Raw genomic sequence first — 17,736 nt, 5'->3', positions numbered from 1 at the left:
GTAACCCTAATTGCCTAAGGATATAGGGAAGGTAATGCCTTTTCGTGTTAATTTGATTATAGCAGAGCTGGAAAGAATAGACAGGTTCACAAGTCCTTATTTAGGTCTGAAATAAAACTGGGAGGTATTAAATTAAACTAAATACAAGATGAGGATAATTAATCTGCCTTTAATTGTGTTGGATTCATCTGAGTCTGGATTGGGATTAATTTAGGAGTGAGAGATGCTAATGATTAGTCTCCTACTTGAAAAAGAAGAAACAATTACGGATGTGCAGGCTGTGCAACACGGGAGAGGGCAGAAAGGGAGGTTATAACTGCCATAAAACTGGTTTGTTATGGAGTCTATGATTTTTTTTGATAGCCAGTGAAGTTGGTTTCTGTGTTCTTAGTTTCTGTGCTCATTTTTAGAAAGTTTTTTTTTTTAGGTTGTGAGACTGTCCCCATACTGCTGGAAATACAGCTGTGGGCCAGGTGTTTTGGGCTGGTTTGACATATTGCTTAGGACTGACTTTAAAGAAGATTTGCACATATTTGGGATGCAGAATGCTCTTCTAGGCCGTACTGGAAATGCACCTAGGGGGTTAATTGCAGTAGAGTCTAGGGCTTTGGAAACGTAAAATAAGACAAAATCAATATGAACAGAAAAGAAAGTGGGAGAGGTGTACGTATTTACACCATCTCTTGGCATCGCTTCTGTGAGAGCTTGTAAAAGGATGCTGGAGCATTTCTGGTGAGAAAAACAGCAAAAAGCATTACTTGGGTTCCAGAAAATCTTGTAAGAGGCTGTTGATAGAAAAAGCAGCTGAAGTAACTTGGAGGGCTGTAGGATGGAAAAAAACAGGAGCCAAACCCATTCCAGTTCCATCTATACCTCTTTTGGAAACAGTCTCTGGAATGACCTGTTCCCTGAACTCTGCCAGGTGGTTTTGGAGAGAGCTCCTAGAACAGGTTAAAGCAGAACAAGAAGTAGTTGAAGGGTCTAGCAAGGAGAATGATGTGAAGTGCAGTACTTGGTTATTACTCGTCCGTCTTTTCTTAGCCTTAAGGAGAGGCCTTAAGAGGTATTTAGGGATATTCAAAACCAAGCTTAAATCCTAAACATGAATAGTGGTCGCTGCTGCTGCTGCTCTAAAAGTTCAAGAGCCACTTCATGCAGACCCTGATGCAGCTGTTAGAAAGGATCTTGGGCATGGAGCCAGTCCCAGCACTTTTGTCAGTCTGGGAGGGAAAAAAAGGAAAGATTTCGCTCTTCTGTTCTCATAGCTCATCCTATGGTCCAAACAGAAATTGCAGAGTCTTCTGATTTAGAAATGCTGCCCCTGGAGGCAACTGTCACATTAGTCCATAAATTAGAGTGGTTCACCAAAAATGCTTTACTTCATCTATTTGCTGCTTTGAAGGATGTTTAATACATTTAGACAACCTTGGATGTATGTTTACCATTAAAAACCCTTCTTGACAATGATCTGACAGCCAGCTAGATAACTGTTCTGTTGTTTAACTCTCCTTATAATTAACTTTATTATTAACTGATTTCTATTGTATTTCCATTACTGCATTTATTATAAACATCATATATCTTAACATACTCTTCATATCTCAACTTCAGCGTGTATTTCAATGTAAGATAAATCATATTATGGATGTATCTATCTGATTTAGCTGATATAAATAAAATCTTTTTATTTTATTTTTCCAAACTGTGAGATTAAAGGCTGAAAGTTAAGGTCACTTACCTGGAATCATTTCATAATTCCTTATCTTCATGTAGTTCAAATATAGTCCTTTAAATAGTCTTGCTGTCTCTCCATTTGCTTGTACTTTTTCTATGAGGAAGCTGTTTTAAGCTTCATAATTTGAGTGTCTGACTTAAAAAGTCCAGCTGACTTCATTGTCTTACATGATGTATTTGAAACACTCTGTGCTGTTTCAGTGTAATTCTTTTCTTGATCTCATCTGTTGAATTTTTATTTATTTAACCTTGCTTTGTCACTTGGTCTTGTTGAGCTGTCTGTGCTCAGTCATCATCTGAGATAAATTCCCGTGCCTTAGTTATTTTATTCTTCCATTCATTCTATTCATTTATTTTGGTAATCTCCATCTAGTGTTTGAATATCATGTTTTCCTCAACACTGACCCTACCTGAAATCTGTTTTTGACATTCTTTTACTGACAGATGAATATCCTATCAAACCCGAAACTTGTAATTTGTAAGCATTTACAGAGCTGAGTTGCAATTACAGTAGCCAATTCTGGAGTATACTCAGCGTATACTCAACCTCATTTCTTATTTAGTGATTTCTAACTGTACCTCCGTTGGATGTAAAAGCAAATGATATGTCAGTGAAGATGAACTTCTTTCCAGTATGGAATTCAGCCACCTACTTCAGTCTTCCTTCCTAATCTGAATGAAATGAATATCCTTTTAGTTTCTTCATTCTACCTAAATATGTTATTTGAGTCACCAAAACTTATAAATAAATCCAATTTGAGTACTACGCTAATTAACTCTTTTAATCATTAATAGCTTGTACTTCTTGTCATGCTCCTGTGTTTTGGTTTTGAAGTCTGTCATGAAAAAAGGTTCAAGGGAGCCATAGCAAATTTCTCTAAATCGTCACATGTAGGATTCTGCCTATGCGTTACTGTACTACAGTGCTTTTTAATGCTCCTTATTAATGAACTTCCATGCCTTAATATAGCCAGGTGCTGTACCTGACCCAGTCGTGTTACATTTTCCATATTCACTGTAGCTCAAGTCAGTCTTTCTGGCTCTTTTTTGGAGAGTAGCAGCTTGTCCACCCCATGTCGTGTACATCTCATCTCATCAGTGAGTATTCTGACCCAATCCTTTCTGTTCAAAGAAACCTTGTATATACCTGAGCAGTTTGGATCTGTAAATTCTATTCCCAAACACGTTTAGATTTAGGAGATTTCACAGGTCACTCAGTAACTAGGTGGTAAACGACTCTCCAATTATGTGTGTCCTTAGGCAGTGATTGCAGCTTCTATGCTGAGAAGGCCCTAGTGTAGGCAGGCTGGATTAGGGAATCCTGCTCTAGGAGCTGCGCACTGAACAGGCTGGTGTTGGGGTGAGAAGCATTGCAGCACATAAGGAATCTTTGTGGGTCTGGGTTCTGAGCCATTCACTTCTGATGCCTTTTTTCTTTTGTGGGACCACTGTGTGCCTTTTAAGGAGAAGTTGGCGTATTCTCCCTCTTTGAAGTCTATTAAATTGTTTTTACTGATTTTAACATAAATTAACTCCTACAGATTTTTTTTAAAATGAATTAACATAATGTATATTTTTTTCTGAATCTAAAAGAAAGGGTGTGCTTCAGCTTTCATCTCTTCTTACCAAAAGCTCTACCCAATACCTTACTTCAAATTTTACAAGTTTTAGTCTTTGTGGCCAGAGAGACAGGATAGAAAAAAATAATATACATTCTATTGAAGCATGAAGTTTTTGGGGGCTTCCTACTGCTTTGGTTAAAGATAAGAGGATATCTTCATAGAAAAGCAACAGAATTATTAATGGCTTTTCTGGCTACTCATCTTGCTGTCAGCAAGAGCAGCCCTTGACTTAATTGAGACTGGTGAAGGATGTCTACTTTAAAATTCTACTATATATACTGCTATATACCAACTGATTAAATTCAGTGTATAAACTCCTCTGCATCACTATTACTTTTGCTGACTACTGCTACCAAAGTCAGCTTTGGACAATTAACTATGGAGCAGAAGGGAGGAAAATGATAGTCCCTTTGTGGAAGGAAAGCATTTAAAGAGATTTCCCCCCGCCCCCCCCCCCTTTTTTTTTTTCAGTGATTTAAGAGTAAACATTTAAAACAAACAAACAAACAAAAACAACTCTAGATAGGCCACCTGCAGTGAAGAAGTCTATGGTTTGACTATCTATAAGAATATATGCATAAATAAATGTACTATTTTCTTTGCCTTTTCTTTTTTAGTGCAGATTATGTGAATGGCAAAATAAATAAAATATTAAAAGGCAATAAGTTTAAAAATTGTTAAAGTATGATATTACTTTCTGTAATATAACCTAAAAAAATTGACCCAAAAGAGTAAGTTTTCTGTACCGTTTTTGAGGAAGAATGACTGAAATGGGAACAACAAATAGCATGCACTGTCATATCTAGATTCATCAGCTGAAAAATAATAACGTCTTAATATTAGAAATGCTCCCTTATTCTTTTATTGTCCTGAAGAATCACCTTTAGAAAGTGTAAAATATAAATTGAGCTGCAGAGCCTTTGCATGTTGTTTGACTCTGTTTTTAAATAGACCATGATTTGAGCTGCATATTTATTTTGTGGATGTATTCAAAAGCAAGTGGTATTTTTTTTTTATCTAGCTTACTAGATAATGTGTTTTGGGGAGCTTGATTACAAAGGCATAAATCAATCCGAGAGCCCTGATGATATCCTAACTTCAGCAGTGAAGTCTGAGTGGTTTATTGGATTATCTCCTCAGAAGGATTGATTTACAGCTTAGTTCTCCGTCTCCATCTATTCTTTTATATTACCAGGAAAAGAATATTTCAGCAATTTGAAAGAAGTACAAAGTACCAGAAGTTTAAGTAAATACTTCAGCTAGAAAAACTAACTTTGAATAGTGGTAGGCATCTGGTTTAGTATCAAAGCAAACTTAGTCAGATCTGAGAATTTGACCTGCCCCAAGACTTTTCTTACATTCACTGTTACGGAGCAGGGGGACAGGGAGAGGGAAAGAAGTGCTACACGCTGAGCTGGTGTCGCTTGTGCTAACTTGGGCCAGCTCTGGGTGATTTGAGGGCTGGCGCTGCTCACTTCAGCTGAGCATTTTCTTCCTTTGCTCTTAGTCATTCTTAAATTATTCTTACAAAAAGGATTTGGTGCTTTTGGAAAAACAAAGATAAACATGCCCAGGATGTGCTTAGCTTTGTCTCTTTATAAAAAAGAATTTTAAAATCTTTTTTTTTAGTGAGGAATTTTGTTTGAAACTTTATGTTGGATTGGAACATAAGAAAATGGCCAAATCTTTAAACTGAGTGCAGTGGGAGGTCTGCAGATAATGTGCTTGTGAGACTGAAACGTCATTGCCGTAATAGCTTTACTATCCTATACTTTCTGGATGAGCTAAAAGACCGTAAATAGAAGTGAAAAACAGTAATTTCCTGTTTTGCATTTCCTGATTTTTTTTTTCTTGTTCACTAAGAGGATTCTGTTAGAATTTAAAGAAAAGTTTTTGCAGAGTATTTAAGAAATGGATATTTATCTTCTTTTTTTTTCTTTTTTTTTCCTATTAATTATGGTGTATGGGGAGGTCAAAGGGAAAGCAGTGAGATTGCCAAGCCAGCATATGAAATGTTTCCAAAGTGTCACAGTGTCCCACAAGAAAAGGTGGACTGCTCAAAGAAAAGAAATAAGAATTAAAGGCTAAAGGAACAGTCAGCTACACTAAAAGAGATTTAATAAATCAGATTTTATAAGGAAGGTTTTTGGCCTGGGAGTGAGTTCTTACAAGATCCAAAGGAGATGAGGGCAACAATTATGTTTGAACAGATGATGACTTTCTAATCTTGTTCCTTTTAGGTCATTTTATTATTGCTTACATATAGTCTTGGTTTAATCATAGATTTGGTCCCTGATTCGTGTAAGTATATAAGTACACAATAAAGCCCTGATACTTAAGTTTAAGCATTTTAATGAACTGGGATGTTTCTCTGATTTGGCATTCGGCGGGTACCATACGGGTTACTTTTACTTTTTACAGCTCTTGGGAGGCTCATATTAAGCTGTCATGTACAGAGGAGCAACAGCAGCTTCACAGAGCTATTTCACAAAATTCTGCTCATCTCCTCTTGACATTGTACTTCTCTTCCTTCATTCCTTTTCTTTCTCTTTATTTTTATTTGTTCTTTTCTGACATTGATGTTGTGAGATAAGGTAAAGTTGAAGGTGACAAATGACCTTTTGTTTTTTAAAAAAATACCTATCCTTCTTGTTGAACAGAAAGGTTCCTTGTTGAACAGGATCCTCTATATTTATAAATGAAAGAAAAGGTTATAGCACTTCTAAACAGCTGAGCAGCTTCATTGCTATTCAGTGCCATCCACATAAAAGTAAAACACCTTTAAGATACAGAAGTGGTCGTTTTGTAAATCCATTCTTTGGGGCAGATAATCATAAAAACCATGTTTATTGTTGAATGTGCTTAAGGACGTTAGGATTTTTCACCTTTTCGTTTTTTTAAAAAATGAAATTCATATGAAATTCATTTTTCTAGCCCTGATTTAGGTCCAAAAATAGTTTAAACTTCCTTATGTTTTTTCTTAATGCTCTTGTCTTTTCAATATTGACCTTCATGAAACCTTTACTCTAACATTATTTTGTTGCCTTTCTTCCCTTGAGTAAATTTTTTTTTTGATATTGCATGATTTAGTAAATGGTTTAAAATTTACGTTTTGGAGAATTTGATTAGATTTATTTCTATGCTGAGTTTTCTATCTGTCAGTTTTTACTCACCTACTCAATGTATGTAAACAATGTATGTATGTCCAATTATGGTGACTGGAGAAGTTTAAAATTAAAGCTTCAATATTAGTGCTTTGTATTTGATCCAAGGGTGGAATGTTTGCTATAGTGCATTAGAATGCTCTGCAAACCTTAAATATCAGTGAGTGAATTCTTTGGAATTTTTCCACGCTGCCCTTGCCAAAGGAGCATCCTCTTCCTTAGAACCCAGTCCTCCTCCACTGCTTTCGGTTGGTTTGTCTCTCTTATTTATGAATATGAGAGACAGAATATGAGGCATTTGCTTTGTTTTTCTGATGTGATAGGCTTTTTCTCTCACCAGAAATGGTATTTGAAGTCTCATTAAAATATGCCACATATCTGATTTGTGGGTAATATTACAAATTATAGCATTACTTTTGTATAAATTAGTTTGGGAGCCTGATTACAATTAAAAACCTGATCTGAAAGCAGCAGAGAAAAAATAATAAAGAAACATGAGAACAGTTAAAGATAAAACTGTATTTTTGAATGATTTTGTAATCACTATCATAATGCAGAGTATTTCTGACTTAAGTACTAAGTTTGAGACTGTTGAGGAAAAGAAAAAGAAATATATTTTACAAGGTTAAAAATATTGCCCAAATTTTTGGGCTGAGAGAGTTTATTATTCTTTGACTTAAACAAAATTTCTGGGAACAGGTTTTCATGCCAGCATGCAGAACAAATTTAATTCAGACAGAGATGAAAGGCGGTTAATGTAATTGTAGCCTATTATCCTGTGCAGGCTTCAGTTAAGCAGCAATCCAAGAGACAGCCAGAAAAAGATGGATAGAAAATAGAGACACTCAAGGCAGGTGAATTGGAAACTTGGGAAGGGATTATGCTGTAACTCTTCCCACACAATCTCTCTATCAGCAATATCCCACCTCTACAGTGCGTCTGGATTACTGAACAGGATATTCCTACGCCTCCTGGTCTGTCCTTATTTACCTCTGACGTCAAAAAAGCCCTCTTTTGGTAAACTTCCGTACTCTCTAATCCTGATTTTTGTTTCGTTACTCTACCACTTTCATCAGTCCCAAGGAAGTACTAAAGCATTTTGTTATAACACTGGTTTATTTGCTTTTTGCTTTTTGTTCCTTGCAACTATCCAGAGGCAAGTGGATGATCGCTTAAACTGACAAAATCTTAGCTCTTAAGCAAGTTTATGGGGATCATTGCTAGCAAGCAAATATTATTTTTACTATAGTATTTGCTCAGAATAAAATCTGATAAGGTTTTCACCAGTAAGAGATTGATTTGTGTAAGTAAGGCCTTCCGAATTACTGTATTTCAGATCATTGGGTTGTTTTTCAAAATTGTATTTTGACTCTTTAACTACTAATTATGTATTTTAATATTTAACTTTCATTTTTTTAGTAGCTATTTTTTTTATATACTATATACCAATTTTTGCCTTTAAAACCTTTAAAAAACAGGAAGATATGTGTCTGTCTCCTCAGATGGAACATAGCAGAGTTTTGGAATACTTTAAGGAATGTTAATGACAAAAATGTTTGGGCAGGTTTGTTATACTTGCCAGAGCACAGGAAGCAAGGAAAATACCCTATTTACTGTAAAATAACTGATTATATCTAGTCGATAGGTAAAACTTGTTTGTGTGTTAGTGTCTGTGTACATATATTCCTTGTGCCTATGGAAGAATGGCCTCATGCACAAGTACAGGCTGGGGGCTGACCTGCCTGAAAGCAGCATCTGTGGAGAAGGACCCAGGGGATCTTGGTGGACTTTAGGCTGACCATGAGCCAGCAAAGTGCCCTTGTGGCCAAGGAGACTGGTAGTATCCTGTTGGTATAGCATAGACATTAGCATTTCTTTATGGGCACTTGCTAAGAATGTATCGGTATAATCTCTGCTCCAGGATATTTACAGCATTATGGATTATACTGGACTTTTGGAGATCCAGGGTGTTTGTTGGAAAGACAGAATAAAAGCAAACGTGTATTTATCTTAATAAATCTTCCAACCACCTATGCGATTTTTTATATTCTTTTCTTAATAGGCAATTCTCTGTCTTTTGGTTTGATGTCTTTTTAATAAAGTCAAATAAAATCTTGAACAGGTTAGATGGGAATGATATCATATATTAAAGAGGTTTTTGAAAGAGACAGATGTGATAACAGTAGAAAAATGGTAGGCCCTAAGGCATTGGTTTGATGGATTATGCTCTACTTCATGGAGTGAAGAAAGAGAGAAAGAAAGATTAATTTTAGGAAGGGATAGAACTTGTGAGAATTACATGTTGGACAGATTTATAGATAATCTGGTGGAGAACAATGTGGTTTTAAAGGCCTGAAGAACCTAGGGAAGATAGGAGGCTGGAGCTGCCATACCTCCACATCTGCTTTCTGATGACAATTCTCCCATAGGTCATTTAAATGTTTTTGAAGGCACCATCCACTGTTGTGTTGTGTTATTTAAGATGATATTCATAATGCTGAAAGGGAAGAAAAACATTTGTCTTTCATTAAAACGTTCAATGCAATTCGTATATATACATTTCTGAGATTTCAAGATTTAAATTTGTTATTTGAAAATGTGATGAAATGAAATCTGGAAGTCTTGAAAGTACTGTGAAGAGTACTTTTCTGATCAATAAACATATACTCCTCTCGGAGAGCTCCTTTCCTCAGCAGATCCTCCACAGTAATGGACTTACTTGTCTTGGTAATTTCCCTTACTCTATTGTTATATTGTGGCTCTGCTTAAATAGATAAAAATTAAGATAAAACAAGAAGTAGGTTACAAAAACAAAAACAAATCTGACAAACATAACCTACAAATTATGAAAATATATTGATTTATATAATAATATCTTAAAAAGATTCTTAGAAGTAAAATTGCAAATGAAGAATATAGACATACTGACTTGGGAAAAAAATCATTTGGAATAGATGCAGTATTATTTAAATAGATGCTATTGTAAGAAAATCTGTTGTGTTCGGCATCTGAAGATGCTGCAAAAGGCATGAATTGTCTGTTGGTGGAATAATCTCTTGTTTTTAAATTATGTTCTTAGCTTTTTCCTGTTAGCAATTTTCTAAATGTACATACATCATTGGACAAGATAAAACCTTAAAACAATGAGAGGTGCTCTAAAAAAAGCATTTTAAATTTCAAATTTGTCATTGCTACCATTAATTTATGAAATCTTGTTCCTGATATTTCAGAACAAACTTTTATTTTCAATCCATACTCTAGTTGTTTCAAAATTAATTGAGGTATATGTTTAACTACAGATAATAGCTGTAATTAACTGCAACTTATAACTTTTTTTTTTTGAAATAATGCCTTAGAAAGTAGGAATTTACAGCTCAAGAGTAGGAGATCTTGAATGAAAGCGCAGGATTCAGTAGACATGGCAGTTGGATTTTTATCTAGTCTGCTGTCTGGAATCCCAAGAAGCAGGAGAACAAAACACCCCTGTCTTGAAGCTTGGTTTCATAGCATAGAACCACAAGGAACTGCCACCTCTTCTAATCGTGAAAATTCCTATGTCAAAAACCGTTCAGAAAGACTGGACTCTGTCAATAGCAATAATTGTGACTGATCTCGCAATGGGCAGAGTCGTGCTACAGCCAGAAGGCCACTTATCTTATGTATTGGACATTTGAATATGTTTAAACAGTTCATAAACATCATTCTTATGCTAACGTGCTATGATTCCAATGTGATAATCCTGAGCAGGTGATACCTTTAATGAAAAATAGGCACTGTAGATCAAATTAATGAGGCTTAATCATATGATTTTCTGTGCAGTGCTTTGTGCATTTCAGATTGTAGGGTTGTTTCATTGCTTAGTATAACTGTATTTTTTATCTATTAGTATGACCCTTATTTTGCTCTAATGAAATATACCAACTGGCAATCTACGCATAAAATACGTGCCTCTTATAGCTAAAAGTCTGCTTTTTGACTGTATTGAAAATGCAGTATATTGTCCAAATGTTTCCATTAATAATGAATAGTTCTCCCAATTTCTTGAGCTATAATTAAACATGTTTTTTTCTAATGCACAAATTGGACACTTTTATTTCTCTCAGTGCCAAGCTTCTTCCAGTCAAGAGCTACCTTCCTGCTGTAGATATGAAGAATGATCTGCTACCTCTTAAGATAATGATAACCTAAAAGGCTAAAAGGTTCTAGGATTTATGTTTCCAGTTAGAACTTTTTAATAGTGTGTGGAAATGATTTATTTGTTTCTTCTTCTAAGTGAGTATTATGATGCCTTGAGACAGTGCTTTTTCAGTAGATTAATTTGTCTCCTGTTCCCTTAATTCATAAAAATAAAAGAAAGACCTAGGCCCACAATATTTTTTTTCTTATTTAGACTAATCTCACCAATAGGAAAAAAAATCCTAATTTTTGTGCAGACTTTCTATTTCCAGATTTTTCTCAATCTATTCTATTCTATCTCCCCTGAAAGCTGCAGGTTCTTAAATACTCTTTGGTGTAATAATATTCCGAACATAATACCTTATGCTACATTAGAAAAAATATATATTTCTCTTAATATGTATGAGTTTTTCAGACAAATGTTATATAACTCAATGTGTGTGAGAATTATGAAATGCTGTAGCTTAATCCATTTTTCTGAAAACCACTGTAATTTTTTATAAATAACTTATATTTACGAGATTTTCAATACATCTGCTCCAGCAGACTGGAGGCAGGACATGGGACATACATACGGTCGAAGTTGTCCTAGTGTCCTGTGGTCACTGGAGAGAAGCAACTGGTTCTGGCGTTCTGAGAAGTGAAGTAGCTAAGACACTGCTGTGCTTACTCTACTACATGTGTGGGCAATTTCTGACCCTGGAGCCAGTTGCCATAGCCTGGTTTGCAGCTACATGGATTAGGATGTGACTCCTTTAGGGCAGAATACCCAGCAATTGACCATGGATCGCCTCTAGGACCTCTGTGGTGCCCTGAAGACATAATTATCATTTAATGCACGGGACTCTGGTGTGTCTTTTTACATGTTTATTTTGGTGTTTATTTTATTTTGGTTTGGTTTGGTTTGGTTTTGCTCTGCATTTGAAGAGTTTGAAACACTATGAATGACATGGCAGCCCACCAGAGTGGTGTTTGTGTAGCGTGAAACTGGGAGCAGCTGTTTCCTCACTGGACTGGGTGAAGACACGTGGAAGGTGTACGAGGATGCACAGCCTGCTCTGGTCGTGTTTCAGGATGTTAGAGGGGGATATATCTGGGAACAGTTTCTGCAGTGAATGATCCCCCTGATCCTTGCTCCGTTCTCATCTTGAAGAGAGCCAAGGTGCAATCAAAACTAGCCAGGAAGTAACCATGAGGCAGCGTGGAAAATGAGAGCTCTAGTGCTTGACCTCACTGCCTGGATGCCTTTTGCTTAGTAGTGTGGACATACCCAGAGAGCTAAGTCCTGCTCTGGATCCTCACTTCAAGGAAATGAATGAAGCGCCTTATTCCAGAGCCTCCCGACTGTGTGTTTCTATTATAAGCAGGTGCATCTGAGTGAAGAATTTTACCAAATACCTGCATTTCCTGTGTTTGTACTGCTGTGATAAAACTCAGGCTATTTGGAGCAAATATTTTAGTTGCATTTGTATTAAAACTATAATGTGTTTATTGAGATTTTTTTTCTTTTTTCCTCTGCAGCTGTGACTCTGAGAATAGGTATCTTGGAAATCCACTTAGGGGAACATGTTACTGTGAGTACTTATGTTTTGCATGTTTACTTTTTAAATGCTATTTATGTACTATGTTACAATTTAATTTCCAATGTCAAACAAACTAAATATTCTTCTGAGGAATTTCTGAGATTGGGGCAACTCTCAAAAATTACATTGGAGAAAAAAAAAAAAAATGCTACTCTGGACTTGTCTTGCTGTCTTTGTCCACAGGAAAGTACTGAAACCTACTGCAAGTTCATTTCTTATGTGTATGCCAGAGTGAATGATCAAACCATTGCATTGCACTCTATTTCAGCGTATGTGAACAAAAGGAATATGCAGTTGTGCTCTTGTTTGAGAGACAGAATTTGTAATAGCAAAATAGAAATAAGCTAAACGGCAGCATTTCCTAGTCACATTCTGCATGGTTTAGGCAGTCAGTACATGTCCCAGGAACATGGTCCACAGCTGAACTCCAGTATGCTCTAAAATGAATGTTAAATAGTAATTTTAATAATCATTTGAAATGTATGTGGTATTACAGTACACTGACTTTCATCTTGCAACTTTTGCACATACCCTCTCAGCATCCGACAATTGGATCCAATTGCCTACTATTTCCAAATGCCATCCCCTATCTTGACCTTTAATTATGTAGTGATGTACCTCTTAATAAATTTTGATCTCTGGCAAAATATTTTAACATTTCTTTCTAGAGTCTATAAATGTTTTATAGTCTCTTGATGACATCATTTACCTTTTTACCTTTAAACCTTTTTACTTTTTATCATCATTACCATTTTCTTTACTATATATTTAATTTTTAACTTAAATGCTTTCCATCTGCAAAGTATGTTTTACAAAATGTAGTCTGTGTTACAGATACTGTCATATCTGTAGGTCTAAAACATTAATTCCTTTTGCTAATTATTAAATATATATATATATATATATTATTTTCCATTTTCTGTTTAATGGGTAGAAGTTCATTTTTAAATAATGTATTTCCAAGATACATGTTGATATAATAAATAGGCTGTTTCTTAAAATAGATCTAATTAGACTTGAAAATACTCCTTAAAACTGTGTCCTTCAAAAACTGTTCATCAAATAAATTTAATTGCATTTGTTATATATCGCTATTGTAAATTCTTCTATTTTGAAATAAGAGATTCCAGTTGTTAAAGGATTGGATACTTGTACATATTCATTTTAGAAATTACATAGATTCAAAGCTAGATAATGAGTAGATCAGAAGAGTGATCTGTAAAAAAAGTACTACAAAGAACATTTTGAAAATGTCCATTAACATCTGTTTTCTCTTTTTAAAAATAAACATTATTAAACCTAAGAGGTGCAAAAGAAATGACAAGAATGAGATTTGTACACCTCAGGTGCCTCCAAGAAATATCTTATTTTTTGCTATCATGTTGAAGATCTATAAATCATTTTGGAGACAGTTTGCACTGTATTCAAGATGACCTTTAACTCTCTACTGTTGTTTGTCTTCTTTCAGATTTCAAAAAACTTTAAAGATTTTGGAATGATAAATCTTTTTTTAATAATAGCAGTAATAAAAGAAAATGTATATGAAAAAAGCTCAGAGTTTTAATAGTTGGAGGTAATCAGAAGTCGGTGCTAATTTCAAATAATGAATTGCTTTATTTCTTATACTTAATGACCAATGCATCATAATAAGAAATTATTCATATGAATTTGTGGGTAACTGACGGGCCTAAGATTTCAGTGGCAATTGGATATTGGTACTGTAGGTTACCTAGTAAATACGTTTTTTTAAATGTTTGCTATAGAGATGCTCAAATTCCTTACCTGTGTAAGTATAAAGTAAATTTAAGTTTAAAATATAACTTTACCGTGAGTTATAATTTTATAAGAAAATGAGACGTGCAGTAGACAAACATGAGGGCAGTATTTTCCTATGTTCATTTCAATACTGTGGGAGAGAGCAATTTATCTAAATGCAGAAACTAAGAAAAAAGGTTAAATACAGATAGCAACAATGTCATCAAATCCTAGAAGCAATAGAGCAGGAAGATGAGAATAAAATCAAAACTCATATAGAGATCTACAGATTAGGAAAATACTAAATATGTAAGAGTATAATAGCACCTATGGCTGAAATGAAAGCCTTGGGAAGGATATACCACCCGGACAAGCATGCTGTGATGTATCCCCTAAATGATATGATTACATCCAACAATTTGCAGCTCAGGAACTTCATGAGAAGAAGAGTTTCCTAAGTCAGAAATGTTTGATATATGTTTAGGAATACCAAAGAAGCCTTACAAAGATTTCTTGTAAATAAATAGGGAGGAGAGCATCATTACAAAGGAAAGACTTGCATGAATTTAAAAGCCACAGAATTTTGTGGGGAGGTGGAGGGAAAAGAAGAGGGCTTTGTAAATAATCTGGTGGGTCAGGTAAAAGTCTTCTGGGTTGTGCCTCTGTATTTCTAGTAGGAAAGCCATGTATCCCTTTCTGTTACAAGGCAGTCTTTCAGTGAATGATCACAAACTGATTCAAGCCCTATAAATGATTCTGAGTGAAGGCCAGAGAAGGTTGTGCAGTTGACTTAAGCACGTACAAAACACATAAATAGAGCATTTTGTCATGAGGCTCCTGTATGTGGTGGTGTTACTGTTCTTTGGTGTCTCGGCCAATGTGATGTATAACGGTGACACCTGGATAGCAAAGGATCGGGCGTTCAGTTTGCTAGATTAGTTCTTCACAAATCAGCATTAGAAATACACTGCTTTCAGAATCAGTGCTTCTGGGTGCAAAGAAGCAGGCCACAAAACTAGGTGATTTTGGACTGATTGGGAATAATTACTGGAATTAATACCACTTTCTTGATTCTGACACGCGTTGTATTTAAACATGATGTTTTAATTTGTAAATAGATAGTTAAACCTGTGTTCTAGAAAAAAGGGGTTTAAATTTGCAATAAATGGCAAATTATTATACAAATGAGGTAAATTCATGGGAAACTTCAGCCCTGTTACCTAGATTTTTTTTTTTTTTTTTTTTAGTGAATGGAACCTACTGCTTCTTTCTCATCATTTTGTTTCCTTTCCCACCTCTCTCCTCCTGAGTTTATTCCTGCTGATGTCTAGTTCATTTCTGGCCTTGTGTCTCTGGTATTGCGTCTAATATTCTGCAAGTATTCTATTCAGTATTGGGGTACCATGCTGTGACGGTAACCTCAGCAAATAAGAGAATGAATGCAGAACTGCACTGGGATAGAAGATCGTTGGCTTTCCTAATATTTGTCATTCTATACTGTTACATTCAGAAGATAACTTTGTTTTGCTGCTTTTTTTTTTTTCCTTTTAAGAAATGTCAGGTTTTACCTTTTCTCCATGCATCAATCAGATCTTTGAGGCAGATGAGCACAGGTATTATATTTGTATCACATATTGTGGTGTAAATTATGCTAGTGAAGAAACACAGACATGGGGTGCTATTGTAATGCAAACTGTCAGCAAGAGCAGGCAGTGTAATTTCTAAGTAGCCTGGGTTTATGCATACATGCATGTATGTGCATTTGTGGACTTAGTACATGACATCTTTTGATTAAAAAAAAAAAAAAAAAAAAGTCAAATGAGTGTACCAGAGGTGGCCATAGAGCACTAGATGGCAGACTTGCTATGCTCAGAAAAAGATTAAACTCAAGAACACTCCAAGGAGAGTATTTGAGAAGATAAATAACAAGTAGCAGTTTTATTGAAATTGCTAACAGAGATTTTTTAGATATGTTTAAAATTATGTTGAAACTAAAAGGACAGAAACAGTTTTAGCAGCTAGAAAGGTGTGTGTTTTAGCTGAATGGTGAGATGTGTACTAGCAGCTAGATTCTTTGCTGCTCATCAGTAGCATTTCTGTTACCTTTTGGGACAGCATTAGTTTAAACTAAACACATATTGTAATTGTAAAACTGTCATGCTTGACTTAAAGTAACGGTTCCACCATTATGTCTAATGCTGACTTTGATACAGATTGAGGTGATTTTTATTATCATTAAACATAGATAATGACTGTCCCTGTCTTTTTGAACCTATGGAATTGTGTGAATAAATGCTATTTAAAAAGAAACCTCCTTAATGTTTAAAATAGCCTAATGAAGCAAATTATAGGTTGAAACAGAGAATTCTAGGATGGTCTGAGGAAAAATCGGCCTCAGCAAACCCTCGAACTGGGAACATACAAGCACATACAAGCAAACACAATCTTTGCCCTGACCTAAAATAACGACACCAATTGTAGGCTTTTGGGGAACTAATAAAACCAAAGCAACCACACCCAGAATCATAAGCACCTTGTAAAGCCTTACAGTCTCACTGGGGTATAGATTTGCAGATTACTAGGTTGACTTGAAGCATTTATGGATGGGCTAAAGAAACACTATTGCTGCTGATCATCTTCAGACTTTACTATGATTTGGAGAATCTGTCTATATACATATTTATGCAGTACAAGGCATGGAGATTTCAGTTTAGTGATAATTCTTTTACATATGCTGCCGTCTTTAGAGAAAAAAAAAGAAGATGGCACTATTCTGGACAATGAGTTTTCTAAGAACAAAAGAATAATAGATTGTCGCTTACATTATAAAGTGTACAAGTAAAGTCTGAATTAGTGGTCTTCATCCCCTAATAGGCTATTCCCTGGATCTTATAATTATAAAACTATAAATTATGAAAATACCTGATAGAAACAAGAGTGTTATGAGACATGAGTAAGGGAGACAACATGGTTTGGAGAACTCATTCAGAAGAATTTTTGTGATAGGGGACTTTCGACCATATGTGAAACCGATTGGGAAATGAGGAGGAGTTTGATCAGGACATCTGCATATATGCAGTATTTTATTTTATCTGTATATTTCTTACCTGAGAGTCATAGGGATGAGTACTTTGATAAATGCTTGCAATTGGGTGTGTATGCCTTGGTTTCTCTAAGGTATCCTCAAAGATGTCAGTCCTCAAACAGCTGCCTGAAGGCCTTAGAGCACTTTGGAACTGGAGTCATAAGAAGCAAATAAAATAGGAAAGGATCCGTCATTTATTTTTATCGTCTTATAGTGAAGGGAATAACAGTTCTTTTGCCTTTCTGATGGGTATACACAGTTGTTTCAAGTGCAGGCTTTCCAGGGAAAAGAGAGAATCTTCTGTCAGCAAGACTTCAAGGAAAGATCATGACCCAATCAAAGTAGAGAAAGATTCCTAACTTCCACAGGTACCAGATTTATGGTTTGTAGGTGAACCTCTGTTGCTTCCTTTGACTGGAAGTTCCCAGACAAATGAGCATGTTATTGTGTGTCAGCTGGGGTATTCTTCACTACTGGCAAATATGAAACAGCTAATGATAGTTAAGTCTCTTCCATTACTACAGTCTGAGCACCTAAGGCAACTGTCTAGTTAATGTGAGGAAGACTTCAGAGGTTTTGAGTCCTGAATTTGGGCACAGATATTTGTAAAAATCAGA

At 35.4% G+C, this 17,736-nt stretch overlaps 1 protein-coding gene across 1 annotated transcript in view; it reads left to right on the top strand.

The window, feature by feature from the left end:
* ATRNL1 (attractin like 1) overlaps positions 1-17,736 on the top strand; it is a 432,492-nt gene that overhangs the window by 142,774 nt on the left and 271,982 nt on the right. Inside the window, exon 21 of the mRNA XM_088528590.1 lies at positions 12,218-12,270. Coding sequence (XP_088384716.1) covers positions 12,218-12,270 — 53 coding nt within the window. The remainder of the gene's footprint in view (positions 1-12,217; positions 12,271-17,736) is intronic.

The sequence above is a fragment of the Tinamus guttatus genome, unplaced genomic scaffold, assembly GCF_059628265.1.
Source record: "Tinamus guttatus ecotype Peru unplaced genomic scaffold, ASM5962826v1 Tinamus_guttatus_pri_ptg000314l, whole genome shotgun sequence".
NCBI lineage: Eukaryota > Metazoa > Chordata > Aves > Tinamiformes > Tinamidae > Tinamus > Tinamus guttatus.
The sequence above is the reverse complement of the archived record's forward strand: the minus strand, read 5'-3'. Positions and strand labels throughout refer to the sequence as shown.